The following is an 18,749-nucleotide window of genomic DNA, read 5'->3' as shown; positions in this document are numbered from 1 at the left end:
GAAGAATCCTTTTCAACTATTTCTAGTTGCTATTTTATAATCATAGACGCTGGAACACGAGTAACTATTTTGTGTTTTGTGCTTGTTTAATAATAGGGGTTGTGTTTAAATGATCTGAAACATATGATTAATAGTGGGCACAAGGCAACACCACTGATTGGTAGCTTGAATTTTCATGGCCTGAATGCCTCGAATGTATCAAAATGTTTTGATACATTCGAACCATTTGGGCCACACAAATTCGAGTTACGAAGCATTTTTCTACAAAACAATATGAGAACGTGAGTGTCATTTCGTGTCCTAAATTGCCATATTTTTAACTAGGAAAAATCATCAATCAAATTTGCGAATGTCATTCAAAGCTTGTACTGATTGACGGATGAGTGTCACCATCAGAATCATTATCATCCGATTATCTAATAAGATTTGAAGAGTTTCTTAGGTTGCTAAATGACTTGAGACACTGCAGGACTGGGACCTAAGGTTTTGGCTTATGGCTTTGCTTGATTTGTCAAAACAATTTGTTGGGTTTAATTTGCAAACAGGCTTGGACATTATTTCTGTAGCCCAGCCCATCCCAACCCAGGCGGATGCTAAATCTTAATTAGGCATTGAATACCTCTCGATAAACTGGAATCCAAATCTTAATTAGGCGTTCAATACTTCTCGATAAGCTCCAATCCAAATCTTAATTAGACGTTTAATACTTCTCGATAAGCTTGAATCCAAATCTTAATTAGCCGTTCAAGACATCTCGATAAGCTCGAATCCAAATCTTAATTAGGCATTCAATACTTCTTGAAAAGCTCGAATCCAAATCTTAATTAGGCGTTCAATATTTCTCGATAAGCTCGAACCCAAATCTTAATTAGGCATTCAATACTTCTTAATTAGGCGTTCAATACTTCTCGATAAGCTCGAATCCAAATCTTAATTAGGCGTTCAATATTTCTCAATAAGCTCGAATCCAAATCTTAATTAGGCATTCAATGCTTCTTAATTAGGCGCTCAATACTTCTCAATAAGCTCGAATCCAAATCTTAATTAGGCGTTCAATACTTCTCGATAAGCTCGAATCGAAATCTTAATTAGGCGTTCAATACTTCTCCATAAGATCGAATCCAAATCTTAATTAGGCGTTCAATACTTCTCGATAAGTTCGAATCCAAATCTCCCTCTAGAAATCCATAATTACATTTATGGCTGTCAATGGATCAGATTTAATTTGAATCTGATCCGAAAGTCCGAATCCATTTACAAAATATCCAATCCGGCAATTTGATAAGCTGAATCCATGTAATCCGTTTATTAAACGAATTGAATATGCAAAACTCCGATCCAACTCGATTATTATCAATTTGAATGAAGAAAACACAAAATGAAAAAGAAAATGAAACTATACAAAACTGTAGCTCAATAAATAAATAAATGGATCAGATCGGATATTTGAAGTTATCGAATTTGGGTTCAGGTGATCTATAATCGGATATGGTCTAAACGGATTCGGATCAAATTCGGGTTTGTCTTAATTGGATCGGATTCGGATTTTGACAGATCCGATCCAAATCCGATCTATTTACTGGCCTAATTACACCATTCAAATTCATATACTGATCTACACATTTGTTCTCTAAGCAGTACATTTAGGACATTACTTCAAAACTTTTTAGGCTGTTTATACATGTAGAAACTTTGAAAAAAGGACAATGATCTGTGTGGGTTTATTTAATTTATTTTAGGAAGTCTTACAAGAAAATGGGTTTGTATAATCCTTATTGTCACTCCCAATTAGCATTACATACACATATAAAGTAACTCAGATACCCAATTCCACAGAACAGGGGAGTAACAGAACAAAGCATAGCAGAACAGAGACACATACAACCCTCAGTCCATCATAGCTTTCATTTCTTATAGATACTGTGAAAGGAAGCAGGTCTCTCATGTTCCCAGCACACCCCATTCTCCAAAATCCAAAAAAGAATAGTTTGGAACATTAAATAACTTGTATCCATAGAACATCTAGCGTGACATAGATAATAAATAAATAGGAGGTCATATCATTCCAATTGCCATTACAAAAGTAATTAGTATTTTTGGCATTAAAAGAAATTTCTAGCTGGTAATTATTCCAAAAAATACTACCAACTCCACAACAAAACCACCCATACCCAGTAATGCAAGAGAAGCCATTGAAAAGCTACTAAACATCGTCAATATTTTTGGCATTGGGATAGCTATTCCTCTCATTTCATCGAGATAAACAAGACGTATTCTATCATAACTCGTTCCTGCCAAGAAAAAAAGTGCAGCACGAATAAATCCATGAGAGATTATTTGTAAAATGGCTCCATTGAGTCCTGTATCGGTTATAGAACCAATTCCTATAATTATGAAACCCATATGAGATACAAAGGAATATGCTATTTTTTTTTTAAATTACGTTGACCAAGAGATGTTGAAGCTACATAGATTATTTGCATTGTGCCTACTATCATTAACAAAGGAGAAAATATAGACTGAGCGTGAGGTAATAATTCCATATTGATCCGAACCAACCCATACACTCCCATTTTTAATAATTCCATTAGGCATTCAATACTTCTCGATAAGCTCAAGTCCAAATCTTAATTAGGCGTTCAATACTTCTCGATAAGCTCGAATCCAAATCTTAATTGCGCATTCAATACTTCTCCATAAGCTCGAATCCAAATCTCCCTCTAGAAATCCATAATTACACTTAGGGCTATCAAAGGCGTTCAATACTTCTCGATAAGCTCGAATCCAAATCTTAATTAGGCGTTCAATACTTCTCGACAAGCTCGAATCCAAATCTCCCTCTAGAAATCCATAATTACACTTAGGGCTGTCAATGGATCAAATTTAATCTAAATCTGATCGAAAATTCAAATCCATTTTCAAAATATCCAATCTAGCAATCTGATAACCTAAATCCATTTATTAAACGGATTCAATATGCAAAAATCCAATCTGATCCGATAATTCGATTCAATTATTCTCAATTTGAATGAAGAAAACACAAAATGAAAAAAAAAATAAAAATAAATGAAACTATATAAAATTGTAGCTCAATAAATAAATAAATGGATTAGATCTGATATTTGAAATTATCGGATTTGGATTTGGGTGATCTATAATCGAATATGATCCAAACGGATTCGGATCAAATTTGGGTTTATCTTAATCGGACTGAATTCGGATTTTGATAGATCCGAACCGAATCCGATCTATTTACTAGCCTAATTACACCATTCAAATTCATATGTTGATCTACACATTTGTTCTCTAAGCAGTACATTTAGGACATTACTTCATAACTTTTTAGGATGTTTACACATGTAGAAACTTTGGAAAAAGGACAATGATCTGTGTGTGTTTATTTAATTTATTTTAGGAAGTCTTACAACAAAATGGGTTTGCAGAAACCTTATTACCAATCCCAATTAGCATTGCATACACAGATAAAGTAACTCATATACCCAATTCCACAAAATAGGGGAGTAACAGAACAAAGCATAACAGAACAGAGACACATACAACCCTCAATCCACCATAGCTTTCATTTCTTACAGATGTCGTGGAAGCTGGTCTCTCCTGTTCTCGGCACGTCCCATTTGTCGCCTCCATTCTCACGAAAGATAACCGATGATTCTCTGATAAACCCAATTCCATACCATTTGGAATTGGTGGCAAATCACTACCGACTCGCTTGTTTAAAAAGGGCATACAACAGATAGAACACATGTCTCCCATTACCTAGGAAAAGGATGGAAGTTAGAGACACCGAAGAAACTATACCAAGCACTATCATTCCATGGCGAATTACACGGGAATATGCCGGTAATTGGAGTTTAACTTCGTAGGCGAAGCGATACAAGATCAGACTAATAGTGGTGACCCAGATGGCCTTTTGGTACGCTTCGAATGAAGAAACATTTTGTCCTTGAAATTTCAGTTAGATGAAGGCGAAGAGCGTCTGAGTGAGGATGGCGAGGACGGCGTGGTGGGAAGTGGGTGCTGGTCGGAGGTGGGGGTAGGAGAGGTAGAAGCTCCTCAAGTTCACAAATAAGACATTGATGTTGTTGTTGTTATTCATGTCTTGAATTTAAGGCCCTGTTAGGCTGATTATGGTCTACAAAAGATGGATAAGAATGAGTTAGAATACAGTGAGAAATAAGCAAAATCGAATGTATATAGTATTTAGATAAGAAAAAAGGGAATGGGATAGTTACGAGGCTACTAAGCTTTGATTTTCAATGCTTGAGGCGTTTGTGGCTTTTATACTACTTTGTTAGGAGTTGGCTCAACACGTTAAGGTCCTCTACAATGTAAATCCTAGAGTGAAAAAGACAATGATCTACACATTACATCAATGCTTCTAGATAAGCTCGAAGTAGTACATTTAGGACATTACTTCATATGCTGATCTACACATTTGTTCTCTGTGCAGTACATTTAGGACATTACTTCATAACTTGTTAGGATGTTTACATATGTAGAAACTTTGAAAAAAGGACAATGATCTCTGTGTGTGATTATTTAATTTATTTTAGGAAGTCTTACAAAAAAATGGGTTTGTAGAAACCTTATTGCCAATCCCAATTAGCATTACATACACAGATAAAGTAACTCAAATACCCAGTTCCACAAAAAAGGAGAGTAACAGAACAGAGCATAATAGAACAGAGACACATACAACCCTCAATACACCATAGCTTTCATTTCTTACAGATGTCGTGGAAGTAGGTCTCTCCTATTCCCGGCATGTCCCATTCACCGCCTCCATTCTCGCAGAAAATAACCGATGATTCTCTGATAAACCCAGTTCCACACCATTTGGAATCGGTGGCGAATCACTGCCAACTCGCTTGCCCAAAAAAAGGCATACAACACATGTCTCCTATTACCTAGGAAAATGAAGGAAGTCAGAGACATCGAAGAAACCAAACCAAGCACTATCATTCCATGGCGAATTACTCGAGAATAGATCGGTAATCAGAGTTCAACTTCGTAGGTGAAGCAATACAAGATTAGACTAACAGTGGCGACCTAGATGGCCTTTTGGTACGTTTCGAATGAAGAAACATTTTATCCTTGAAATTTCAGTTGGATGAAGGCGAGGAGCATCTGAGTAAGGACAGTAAGGACAGCGTAGTGAGAGGTGGGTTGCGGCCGGAGGTGAAGGTGGGGGTGGGAGAGGCAGAAGCTCCTCAAGTTCACATATAAGACGTTGATGTTGTTGATGTTGTTGTTGTTCATGTCTTGGATTTAAGGCCCTGTTGGGCTGATTATGATATGCAAAAGATGGATAAGAATGAGTTAGAACATAGTGACAAATAGGCAAAATCGAATGTATAGAGTATTAAGATAAGAAAGAAAATGGAATGGTTACGAGGCTACCAAGCTTTGATTTTCAATGCTTGAGGCGTTTATGGCTTTTATACTACTTTCCTAGGAGTTGGCTTAACGCGTTAAGGTCCTCTACAGTTTAAATCCTAGAGTGATCTTAGTGATCCATTTACGGGCTGATTAAGCCTCACCAAAATGACAGTAATTTGAAAAAATAAAATAAAATAAAATAAAATCAGGTTGAAGCTCAGTCATACATACACAGTGTGTGTGTGTGTGTGTGTGAGTGAGTGAGAGAGAGAGAGAGAGAGAGAGAGAGAGTGATCCATCCAAGGGCTGATTAAGCCTCACCAAAACAAAGGGCTGATTAAGCCTCACCAAAATGACCATAATTTGAAAAAAAAAAAATTTAGATTAAAGCTCAGTCATACATACACAGTGTGTGTGTGTGTGAGAGAGAAAGAGAGAGAGAGAGAGAGAGAGAGAGAGAGAGAGTCTCAGATTAACGTACATACACAGTGAGAGAGAGAGGGAGAGAGAGAGAGTCTCAGACTTAACGCCTCCAAACCAGGCAAAATTCCCATAAAAACTGGCAATATCTTCAAAAAGCCACTAAAAAAAATTAAAAAACCAACTATGAGAGGATTTGGGAAGCTAGTTAAAAGTTAATTTTTTAGCTTTTATTCTATTTTTGGTCACATCATTTTTTTTTTCATTTTTTACACACAAAAGGATAAAAAAGTCAAAAAAAACAAAAAAACAAAAACAAAACAAAAATCAGCTTTTAACCAACTTTTCAAATCACTCATATTTATATTAAAAAGTCAAAAATTTCTTTTTTTCTCTACTTTTGCACATTTTTTTCATAAAAAACTAAAAAATTATCCAAACATACTACCTTTTTTTTATCTCATATTTTACTTAAAAGTCAAAAAATTACTAAAATAATATGTTCCCAATGCCTAAGGTGGTGTTTGGGAAGTTGGGGCATTTCTTTGGCTGGAAAAAAAAAATGTAAAAAGGATTGGATGAATTGGACTATGGAAAATTTTGGGAAAATGGCTACCAACTAGTTTTTATGATTTTTTTTTTTTGAAAAAATGTATAAAATTTTTTAAGAGATAATATAATCCAAAATAAATTAAAAGTTATTTTTGACTTTTTGTTGCGTTTCCAAATTAGCCCTGTGTTGATATACTTTACCAACAACTTATCTTCTCTCTCTAGATGAAGTGGACTATGGTAGAGTTGTTTCTTTGAGTTGTTGAGGTTTTAAAAATGACTGCGCTGGTTTACCTAAAAAACATCCAACATATAAGATACTGATAAGATGATGTTGGTATCAGATGTCAATTTTTGTGTTATATGGCTTTGTAATACAGTTGCTAAATGGTTGATTAGTGGTATTGATTTTTCCTTGTTAACCAAGAGAGAGAGAGACAGCGAAGAGAGACACTACAAGAAATTGCACTTTTGGCGACTACTTTTGGCGACGACGTCAATTTTTCATCGCTAAAAGTATATTTTTGGCGACACAGTGATCAATTTCGTTGGTAAAAGTATACCTTTACCGACGCAATTTGTTGTCGTCGCTAAAAAGGCATAACATTATTTTAGCGCCAAATTTTTTGGTTGGCGCCAAAATTTCAAAACTTTTACCTACGAGGCTTATGTTTTAGCAACACAATGAGCGTTGCTATTAGTCTGCTTACTTTTGGCGACGACAAGTTGGCGTGGGCAAAGAGTTAACCTTTAGCGACGATGACACTATTCGTCGGTAAAAGTTTTGCTAGTGGAATGATGTGATTTAGTAATTTGTGAAAGAGCTTTAAATATAATCATTCAAAATAATTTTTGAAAGAGCTTTAAATATTTTAGTTACTGAATTGTAAAATTAAAATAATCATTGAATTAGATCACAAATGAACCCATTGAGGCCAAACACACTCTTAAGTTGATATGAGTAATTTGAGATAATTTAAACTTTTTCAAAGAATATGGTTAGATTATCAATTTTAATATGTTTGTTTTTATTTTCAGAAACTAGTTTCAAATTTTTTTTCCCTAAAAAACTAAAAAAAAATTTGGGTGAAAAAAAAAACTTATTATTTTTGTATATTTTTATCTTTTAGGTCATAAATACTTTTTAAATTTTGAAAAATATAATTTTGATTTTTATTGCTTTCAAATTATTTTTAATTTTTTCAAAAAAAACAAATCTAAATTTTTTTTTTTGTTTTAATCTTTTAGGTCATAAATACTTTTTAAAATTTTAAAAATATAATTTTGATTTTTATTGCTCTGAAATTATTTTTAATTTTTTTAAAAAAAAACAAATCTAAAAATTATTTTGAATAATTTATTTTATATTATTTTATTTATTTTTTTGGGTAGAGCAGGTAAAGATCAGGGGATCGGTGACATTTCCCTCTTAAAATTCCCTCCTTTTTTTTTTCCCTCATCAAATCTCCCCAAATCAATCACCACGATTTCACTCGTTCAATCCTTATCTCAGAATTCGTAGTTCTCTCCCTCACGATTTCACTCTTGATCGTAGGGTTTGTGCCGTTTGCTGCTGCCGTGCGAGATCGGTGCTTCAGTCTCCCATTACAGGTTTGTTACCTTTTGATTTGTATCTCAATGCCCCTGCTTCTCTCTATCAATTTCTTAAATGAATCTATGTTTGTCTATTTTCACTTCTTCTATTATTTTGATTTTGGGGTTCTCTGAAGGATGCTTTTTCCAAACAAATTCCATGCTTGAGTTGGGGAAGATGGGGCCTTTACGGGTTGTTCAGTACAATATCATTTTGAAATGCAAAACTAAAAGGATATGAAATTTTAATGAACACCTAACCTGAATCCACATCAAACGTTTAGGTTAGAACATGGATTTGCCTCTGTATGAGAGGATGCCTGTGCCCATTCACCAGGAATTTATTCATCTTCTCAGTGGGCCTCTTACTTCAAATATTAATAAGAACCCACAGTGACTATTTATGTAAGGTAATAAAATAAGAACACTTCTACTGGTGCATATGAATAAGAGAGGCTTTAAAATCTGTTCCATCTTAAACCCAATACAAGTCACCAATTCTGAGCCTGTTAGTGCCCCTACTATGAGTGTTGACATTTCATCCTTGCCCCCAGGGCATAGAGGTGGCTTATTTGTCATACCTTAACTAACCCACTTCCATGCTGAAGTTTACTGGGATTCTCTTTCATGTAGCCTTGCTCACTGAAGCACCTATTCAGGAGTTGAAATTCTGTCTCACAAAGGAAATGGTCTATTGCATCCAGTATAAGAACACTCTGGAGACAATGTAATGTTAGAAATAGAGGATGCAGTAAGATATTATACCATAAAGCTTAAGGGCCAACTTCTGATTTTTTACGTGTTTGAATGTGAATATAAAAGCATAAATACAATGTAGTAATTGAAAGCACATGCTTTAGTAGTTAAAATTTGCAACCAACTTAATTTAAAATTTGAGAACACATGCTTTAGTAGTTGTATATAAAAAGGCTGTTTGGTTTCCACTTATTTGCAACTTATTTTGTTTAAATTTTGAAAACACATGCGTTAGTAGTTGTACCTAAAATTGTAGGGTGTTTGGTTCCACTTATTTTGTTTTCAGCTTATTTTCCTTTTCAGCTCAAAAAAAGTTTAAATAGTTTAGTTTTTTAAGTTGGGTTTTAGATGGTTTTTTAAGCTAAGAGAGTGTTTGGGTGTACTACAAAAGTGCACTTTTTATTTTTGATCTTTTTATCTTGGGCGAATTATACCAACGCTCCCTATAGTTTGAGGTTTGTGTCACTTTGGTTCCCGACTTTTAAATTGGTTCATTAATAGAAAATTTAGAGGCAGTGGCTGGATGTAATTTGTGGTAGGGCTTTTTAGGAGAGCTGAAAATCCCTTTTAGATAAACATAGAAGTTTCATCAAAGAGGGCGTATTGATTGGTGTAGTGGTAAATGCTTGAGTTCCCGTGTATGAAAATATGGGTTGGAATTATAAATGTAGTCCCTTCCCACAAATATTACAGAGGTTAGGCCTGTAGCCACCCTTAGTCCTTCCCTATGCCCTTAATTTGTAGGAGCCCATTAGGTAATGTCCTTTAAGAAAGATATTGGAATGAATTGGAATGGTACATTGCCATGCCAACTGCCTTTTACCATTTAATAGACATTAAAAAAATATATATTTTCTTGTTTTTTTGTTGATAAATGTAAAAAACACTTAACTTAATACATAATATATGCAATATAATAGAACTTTAAAGGATTTGTTGGTCGAAACCTTGATACAAAATTAAAAAAGCCTATAGGTAGATGCACCTTTATTGACGATGATGTGTCACTCTACACTTATATTAACTACTTTGTCTTCATGTTTAAAGAATAAATAAATAAAAAATAAAAAATAAAAAATAAAAGGTTGTGTCCTGTTGATATTAACTACTATCTTATGATCAGACATGGACAGGAGTTGGATGTTAATTTCTGATAGATTCAGTCAGCCATATGTAGATGGGGTGAACTCATTTATTGAATTTGCAAAGGCTCATTTGGGTGAGGCTAGAGAGATTAAGTGCCCATGCATCAATTGTTGTAACTTTTATAAGCAGGAGTATGATAGTGTGAAGGCTCATTTGCTCATAAGTGGGATGATAGTATCATACACCACTTGGTTAGAACACGGTGAACTTCCAGAACACAATAACCTTGATGAAAGCAATGGTGAGAATGATGAGGATGAAGATGAATATGATGAACTGATAGAGGACTATCAGAGGGGGAATTTTATGGAGGGTGATACTCTAGAAAGAGAGGATGTACGACATTTTGATAAATTGCTAGATGCTTCCCAATGTTGCTTGTACCCAGGTTGCAAAAACTCAGATACTTTGTTATCATTCGTTATTCAGATGCTACATGTGAAGGTAGAAAATAGGTGGAGTAATAAGTCTTTTGACAAGGTTTTGGAGATACAAAGGCGATTCTTACCAGAAGGCCACGTGGTGCCAGGGTCAATTTACGAGTGCAAGAAGTTGCTACGTGACTTGGGCTTGGGGTACGAGCTCATCGATGCATGTAAACATGATTGTGTACTATTCTGGAAGGAGAATGCTCACTTGGAAAAATGTCCCACATGTCAAGCATCTAGGTACAGAGTAAATGATAGCAAGGGTAAGAAGATCCCTCACAAGATATTGCGTTACTTCCCATTGACACCTAGGTTGAGAAGATTGTACATGTCTAGGAAGACGGCAAAAGACATGAGATGGCATAGTGATAAGCGTGTGGATGATGGTGTAGGGAGGCATCCGGCTGATTGTAAAGAGTGGAAGGAATTTGATTTGCATTATCCAGAGTTTGCCCAGGAGACTCGCAATGTTAGGTTGGGCCTAGCCACCGATGGGTTCAACCCTTTTGGGAACATGAGCACTTCCTATAGCATGTGGCCTGTCATACTCATGCCCTATAACCTCCCACCTTGGAGATGTATGAAGGCCCCATTTTTCATGATGTCCTTACTTATTCCTGGACCTAATCAACCAGGGACTGATATTGATGTCTACCTAAGGCCATTGATTGATGAGTTGAAGGAGTTATGGGAGAATGGCGTGATGACTTACGATGCCTCCACTGAACAGACCTTCCGGATGCATGCAGCTGTAATGTGGACCATAAATGACTTCCCTGCATATGGTGACTTATCCGGATGGAGAACTAAAGGTTATTTGTCTTGCCCTCCTTGTAATGATAATCCATTGTCACGCGGGTTGATCAGTAAGATTGGGTGGGTGGGTCATCGAGCTTACTTGCCTGATAACCACCTTTGGAGGAAAGACAAGAAGTTTGATGGTTTAACTGAGCTTAGAAAGAAATCCTTGGATTTACCGGTGGAAAAAGTAATGGCTCAATTGGATCAATTGCGGGAAGTCAAGTTTGGAAAGGATCCTACCAACAAGAAAAGACCACGAGAGTCTGAAGAATTGAATTGGACAAAGAAAAGCATAATGTGGGAGCTACCGTATTGGAAGAAATTAAACCTCCGACACAATCTTGATGTCATGCACATTGAGAAGAATATTTGTGAAAACTTTTACGGGACGATGTTGGCCATAGATGGGAAAAACAAGGACACGTACAAAGCACGTGATGATTTGCAAGAAATGGGCATAAGGCAAGAATTGCATCTACAGAGGAAAGATAACGGATCCGTTGTAAAGCCTCGGGCAGCCTACACATTGGATTCTTGACAAATAGATGGTTTTTGTGAATTCTTGAAGTCGATTAGTTATCCAGATGGCTATGCAGCAAACATCTCAAGATGTGTGACTTCTAAAAATGGAAGATTATCAGGCATGAAAAGCCATGATTGTCATGTCCTGCTTCAGCGACTTCTACCAATTGGCATGCGTGGTTTTGTGAACAAGGAGATCTGTACAACACTATTTGAGTTGGGCAACTTCTTCCAAGAACTGTGCTCAAAAACATTAAGGCAGACTGATTTGGAAAAAATGGAAGAACGAATTGTGCTCATACTTTGCAAGTTGGAGAAAATTTTTCCTCCAGCTTTCTTTGATGTGATGGTCCATTTGGCTGTTCACTTGCCCCGTGAGGCCATGTTTGCTGGACCGGTGCAATATCGATGGATGTACCCGATTGAAAGGTAATCATTATGAACATATGGCTATTTATTAATTTGTTATAACTAAACTATTGTACAAAAATCCACCCATAAAAGACTAATGTTTAAGAAGTAATTTTCTTGCATCAAGAAGCATAATTTTCATTGTCAATTTCTGTTGAAGGTTTCTCGGGACTTTGAAAGGGTATGTCAGTAATAGAGCACGTCCAGAAGGTTCTATCGCTGAGGCTTACATTGTCAAAGAGTGTCTTACTTTTTGTTCAATGTACTTAAAAGGGATTGATAAACCTGAACGAAATGATGATGGTGGTGAACGTGGTCCCGGGATGGAGGTCTTTACCCAAAATGCTCGTCTATTCTCACCTATCACAAGGGCTCTTGACCCTTCGCAAAATGAACGAGAAATGGCTCACTGGTTTGTGTTGTACAATAGCTCTGAGGTGGAGCCATATATTGAGTATGTATTTAAGTTTAATTACGTTTATGCATAATCGTTCCATTTTGTTTCGAACTCTCAAAGTTAATTACGTATATCACATTTCCTTGGGTAGGGAGCAGAAGAATATTTTACATAATGTACAAGGACGTGACATAAGTCGGGTACAACGGGAAGAATTTCCAAAATGGTTCAAAAATCGTGTAAGATATACTAAAGAAAATAACTGAATACAATTGTTGAAACTTTCAATTCACATTAACTTAGTACACTTGTCATATGGTGTTTTATGTAGATGAATGATTTGTGAACGAAAGGGTCACCTGAAGCAACTGACGAATTGTGGTCATTAGCAAATGGGCCTGGATCGGTAATTGACTTTTATTCTGGGTGCATCTACAATGGAATTCGATTCCATACTAGAAACCGTGAAAATCGTCGTACCTGCCAAAATAGTGGGTTGGTCGTAGAAGGGGACCATAATGGGAACCAAATTAATTTTTACGGCTACTTGTGCAAAATATGGGAATTGAAATACTTGCATGGGGGTACAGTGGTTTTGTTCCAATGTGAATGGTATGACACCAGTCACAAGAATAGAATATACTCCGATGAACATGTCACAAGTATTGATGTTACAAGACTTTGGTATAAAGATGACCAATTTGTTCTACCTAGTCAAGTAAGACAAGTATTCTATGTCAATGATACCAGCAAAGGCAAAAATTGGAGAGTCGTTGAACGTGTTAAGCATCGGGGAGTATGGGATATACCAGAGCGGGATGATGTCTCTAATGATGCTTTTCAACAGGATGAAACCACTGATGGTGTTGGGGTAGTGATCGAAGATAATGATGTTCAATACAGCAGGGGTGATATGGATCCTGAGATCATTTTCAATGATCAACTAATGGCAGAGAATTTAGTTCACAATGATGACGAGGACGACACAATCATAGAGTATAATGATGATGAAGATGATGAACTGCATAGACAACCTGATGTTGATGTAGATCCTGATATAGATCTTGATATAGATTATGATATGTAGTGTTTGATATAGATCTTGATATAGATTATGATATGTAGTGTTTAATTTTTAATTATATGGACAAGTGTTATAATTTAATAATAAATTGCTTGGTTTACATTGCATGGCATTGTTTTTCAAATTTCATAGCATTGTTTCTCTATTTCATTTCATTTAATTATATGCCATATGTACAGTTACAAAGATGTCCAGAAACGGTAAATCATTTCTTAAGCCCGGCGGCTTAGTCCAGAAGATGACGAAATATGAGAAGGATAGGAAAAAAACAATCCGGAAAAATAAAATCAGATTTGATGCTCTAGGGATAAAGTCCCTCAAGAATTCAATGTTTGGTTCTATTGAAAAGGACAATAGTGAAAGTTGTAGGGTGGGAAAGAGAAAGGTGGGCGAAACTGATAATGACGAGGACTATCAACCACTTGATGATGATGAAGGACTGAGTTCTTCAAGTGATAATGGCGAGCCTTTTGATTCTCAAGTGATTAAGGTAATAAATGTGTGTTTAAAAAGTAATTTCTCTATTTTTTTCACTTGTTATATTACTTGTGGTATGTTTAGTTATTTCAAATTTATTTTTTATTAAGCAACCTTAAATTATTGAAACTGTACTAACAATTCTTTTTTATATTATGTCAGGATATTCATATGGGTCCCGGTAGGAAAACAAATAGGTGTGCAGCTCGCCTAATAGCTTCACAAATACCTAGGGAAAAGAGAACTACTGTTGATGAAGATACACTTACTCTTCCGAGACGACCTGTAACTGCACAAGTTAATCATTCAGAGAGCACACCTGAGGTCTCGACCCAACCTATCCATCTTCCCGCCTTACATACTAGGCCCGATCAGCTCCCTACCTCCGCCACTCAACCTAACCACCTTTCAAGTCCATGTATTGTGACTAACAGTGGAGGTGAGAAATAAATGACCACTTAAATGAAATGATAATTTCTTGTCTCAATATTTATTTAGTGCATTCATGTTTTATGTCGACTAAATTGAATAAAATTTTGGTCATAATAGCATCAATTCCAGTTTTGGGCAAGAAACGTGTACGAGGACCGACCCGAGGAAAGAATGTTGAGAAGATTAGAAAGGAACGTGGTGATCGAATACCCGTTACACTTAACCGTTTGACCAAAGCAATAGAAGGGGAATACGCCACACCGCTAGCAGCTGCTCTTGGTCAACAAATTCGAGTTCATGCCCCAGTTCGAAATGATGGATGGCTAGAAATTGCCTTTGGGTTAAGAGAGTCCATTGTTACAAGAGTTGGGGTAATTTGAAATATATGTGTTATATATTTAACATGTTATTTATGTTAATCGCAATGATATATAAAATATATTGAATTTTATTATTTCCAATTGCAGCAAACTTTTGACTTTGGGGACTACAATAATGATGTGGATGTGAGATGTATTATTGATCATAAGTGCCAAACTTTGTACAGTGAATGGAAAAGTAGATTACACACACACTACAAATCCCTTAAAGAAAACAATGTATCTGACCTCAAAAGTCAGATACTATATCCTTGTACAAAGGATGATTGGGAATGGATGATTGACAATTTGTGGGAAACTGATGATTGGAAGGTATTTATAAAAATATTTACTAAAGTAACATCTTCCTGTATATTAATACCTAATATTTTTTTTTAATTTGTAGGTAAAGTCAGAGAATGCGATGAAAGCGAGAGGTTGTGTGAAGTATAATCATACGAGTGGCTCGAGATCATTTGCATCGCGAGCATCTATCATTGTAAGTGTAGATTTACAAATTTGAACATACTAAATTATAAATATATAATTTTTTGATTGACTAGAAAATCTAATGAAATGAAAGGTACAAGGAAGCAAACCGACTATTACGAAACTATTCGAGGACACCCACAAACGTCACCGACATGGGGGAGTGTGGATAAATAACACAGCTGAGGAACATCATGTAACCATAACTATTTCAATTTCAATAATAAATGTTTGCATTTTGATATTATGTTTTAAGCTTATTTATGTTTCATTCATAGGCCACTATGGTTTCAAAGATCGCTGAGCAATCTCAACCTAGTGTCACACATCCATTGTCTGAGGAGCAGATTTCTAGAGAAGTACTTGGGAAGAGGTCGGTCTTCTTGAAGGGATACGGGATCCGCAAGGACAGTACTTCATCTTCTACACATTTTGAGGCTCCTAACTCCGAGGTGATTGTTCTTCAACAGCAGTTAGTTGACCAGCGACAACAATTAGCTGACCAAGGAAAGCAGTTAGTTGACCAGGCTCAAAGCATGAGTACAATGCAAACTATCATTCAAATGTTGGCAGCAAAAAATGGGATAGATCTAGCAAACATTCCGGGGTTAGTTCCAAGCAACAATGCTGGTGAGGATGCATCGGGTGTAAGGGAGGATGAAACTTCTCTTGGTTGAAATAGAGGTAAATTTGACACCTCATTAAATTGATTTACTTTATTTAACCAATCCTAACATGTGTCAACAATATAAAATTATATAAACTTTGTATTACAATCCTAGCATTACAACCTTTGTATACAATAGCTTGATATATATGAAAGCTTCACAACAATTTTTTGATTAATTTTAACTATATTTGTATATTATTGTTGAAGTTAATGCATTAATAAAATACTCATGTTTTTATCCTTTTGTTCACAGGTTGGTGATGGATGTTCGTGGTTCAGTAGCGATATATATCGTTTTGCACGTTGGCATTCATTTAATTTTTCTTTGTTTCGTTTTATAGGTTTTTCTGTTGAATGTTTATATACTTTTGGGAATTATTATGTTTTGGATTGTTGGATATAGTTAGACGCATTTTAGGATTCTTATGTTTAGTTTTGTTGGATATTTGAATAAAATTTGGGATATTGAAATGCATTTGATATTAATTTGGTTACATCTCTGTTAAGATGCTGAGCATTTTTTACTTCCATGGCTGAGGATCTCCTTCACCGTTTTTTGATTTTCTTAGTGCTCCACCAGTTGTCAGAATAATGGATTACAAGTACGACATGCACTCACAAACATTCTTCTGCTTTCTTTTTTTAATGGTGGACGCACTTTGATGCTTCGATAAAATCCTGCTCTGAGATCACGTTGATATTAATTTCTTGATGGATACATATTACATTCTACTAATATGGGGCTAATCTTTAGGAAATTTCATGGTCCATATTTTAGGAAGATTTATGTGGTCTTCACATTATTATTGCATTTTTTGGCTATCATGTCTCTCTAATATTTTAGGAAGAATTATAGGCCATGATTTTCATTGTGCTTATATTGGAAAATCATACATCCAATAAAAAATGACTGTCTAACTGTTCTCTGTGAATTCTTTCTCATCATAACACTTTTTAAGCTGTATTCTTTATTCATTTTTTGGCTATCATGTCTCTCTAATTAATTTGGGAATCAACTGGAGGAAATGGATCCATGCAGCCGGCCCCAAGTAATTGGGACAAAGGCTTGTTGAGTTGAGTTTATGTCTTGGAAATGATTCTCTTTGGATGGCTTTTAAAATGGTATGAACGATGACTGAGAATATTTTGATACCTCTGTTCTTGTTGGTAGCAGTGAGTTTTTATTTTATAATTTTTATTGTACAAGCTTTCCATCTATGTCAACCTATTTTTTGTTTTTTCCTTTCATATTATTCTTGGTTTTTGATTTTTTATTTATAAAGGTTCCCTTTACCAAGGCTGAAAGCAATTTTGGTTTTAAAAGGATATAATTAGTTGGAGATATAACTATTTGGCTTTTGCTTGAGTTTTATTGAACATCATACTTGTATAAGGAAAGAGTCAATGGAATATTTTATCTGATGACAGAGTGCATCTATAGGATTATGTTTGTTCACGTTATTATGACTTTGACAATTCACATGGTGCTGTTGAATCTGTATCTGTTGGTGAAATCAGAGTCAGCTTACGGCAGTCATTGGTTAAACTTGGGGTTGGTTTTATTTCTAAGGACCTGAAACTGCAGGTGTTAATATGTGATTTAGAAGTTGTAATGAGACCTTCAGGTAAAAGCACACAAAAAAGTCAAAATATGCTGCTTGTCCTTTTCAAAGTTAGCTTTGTGGAATTTCTTGTTTTATATTGTTCAAATTCTTACTGCAACTGCATCCTTAAATCATTTGTGTAGCTTACAGTTTACAATTACAATGGAGGTCCATGTTATCGGTGCCTATTTCCAACTCCACCTCCTACGACAGCATGTCAAAGATGCTCTGATAGTGGTGTTCTGGGAATTGATGGGTTGGTTGGGAGGAGGAAGTATAAGGAGGCTGCGGAACTTGCTGCAGAGTCACCGCAGGGAATTCTGCGCACTTCTGACACTGTTGCTAAATTTCAGGTTTTATTAACATGATATCAGCCCTAACCATTTGTCTTCAGAAGGTGTAAATGTCAAGGCCCTCATTTACTCTTTATGCTTTGCAGAGTGTTCCAGTGCAAGCTGGGCAAACACCTCCTTTGCTGCAGTACTTTGGAACTCTTTTAACTAGGGGAAAGCTCAATGCTTTTGAGTCATTGGAACTATCTCATCTTTTTGTAAATCAGAACAAAAAGAATCTTTTGGAAAATTGGTTGGCAGAGGACAAACTTGAATGTAGCGAGGAGCTTGGAGATCTTGTGAAGGTTTGATTTGGAGGATTCGAGGACACCCATGATGTTTATTGTGCTATAGTTCTTATACAAAACTTTTCTGTAATCCTTTATTTTTAATCTTTCTGTTTCAAATTTACTCATTGTTTAAACTATACTTACAAAAATTTACCTGAATTGAAAATAATTTCCCAAAGTTGCTTGTTCTATATTATTTATCAGATATGTTCTATTGGAATTTCTGATGTAATGAATCCTGTTTCTATTGCAGACAATGGATAATGACCTTGCACTGAAAATTTACATTAAAGCAAGAGTGACTCCAAAAGTTGTTACTGCGTTTGCTGAGAAGAGGGAGTTTGACAAAATTCTCATACACTCAAAGCAGGTGACATGCTTATGCAATTACAATCATTCAAATATGTTCTGTTTTGTGGATTTGCAGAGTTCTTGCCCAAGTTGCATACTTTGGTTCTCACTAACAATCAACTAACGAATTTGGTTGAGATTGATCCTCTTGCATCACTCCCTAAGCTACAGTTTCTTAGTCTTCTTGATATGGAAGCAGTGTCAGTATGTCATTTTCTTCACTGTCATCAATCTG

General features: G+C 35.6%; 2 protein-coding genes across 2 annotated transcripts; both read left to right on the top strand.

Moving 5' to 3' along the window:
- The first annotated feature begins 9,846 nt into the window (after positions 1 to 9,846).
- LOC145799757 (uncharacterized) lies at positions 9,847 to 11,634 on the top strand. The gene has a single exon (XM_082889389.1). The coding sequence runs from the start codon at positions 9,847 to 9,849 to the stop codon at positions 11,632 to 11,634; it is 1,788 nt and encodes a 595-aa protein (XP_082745515.1).
- Positions 11,635 to 13,697: 2,063 nt separating this feature from the next.
- LOC114295947 (uncharacterized) lies at positions 13,698 to 16,084 on the top strand. The gene is made up of 7 exons (XM_082889388.1): positions 13,698 to 14,000; positions 14,150 to 14,426; positions 14,537 to 14,790; positions 14,887 to 15,111; positions 15,185 to 15,277; positions 15,362 to 15,463; positions 15,546 to 16,084. Exons 1-7 carry the CDS (start codon positions 13,698 to 13,700, stop codon positions 15,942 to 15,944), a joined length of 1,653 nt encoding a protein of 550 aa, XP_082745514.1. The 3' UTR covers positions 15,945 to 16,084.
- The last annotated feature ends 2,665 nt before the right edge of the window (positions 16,085 to 18,749 follow it).

The sequence above is a fragment of the Camellia sinensis genome, chromosome 9 (genome assembly GCF_055761805.1).
Source record: "Camellia sinensis isolate YWXY chromosome 9, ASM5576180v1, whole genome shotgun sequence".
Lineage (NCBI taxonomy): Eukaryota > Viridiplantae > Streptophyta > Magnoliopsida > Ericales > Theaceae > Camellia > Camellia sinensis.
Note: the sequence above shows the minus strand (reverse complement) of the source record. Positions and strands in the feature narration are given on the sequence as shown.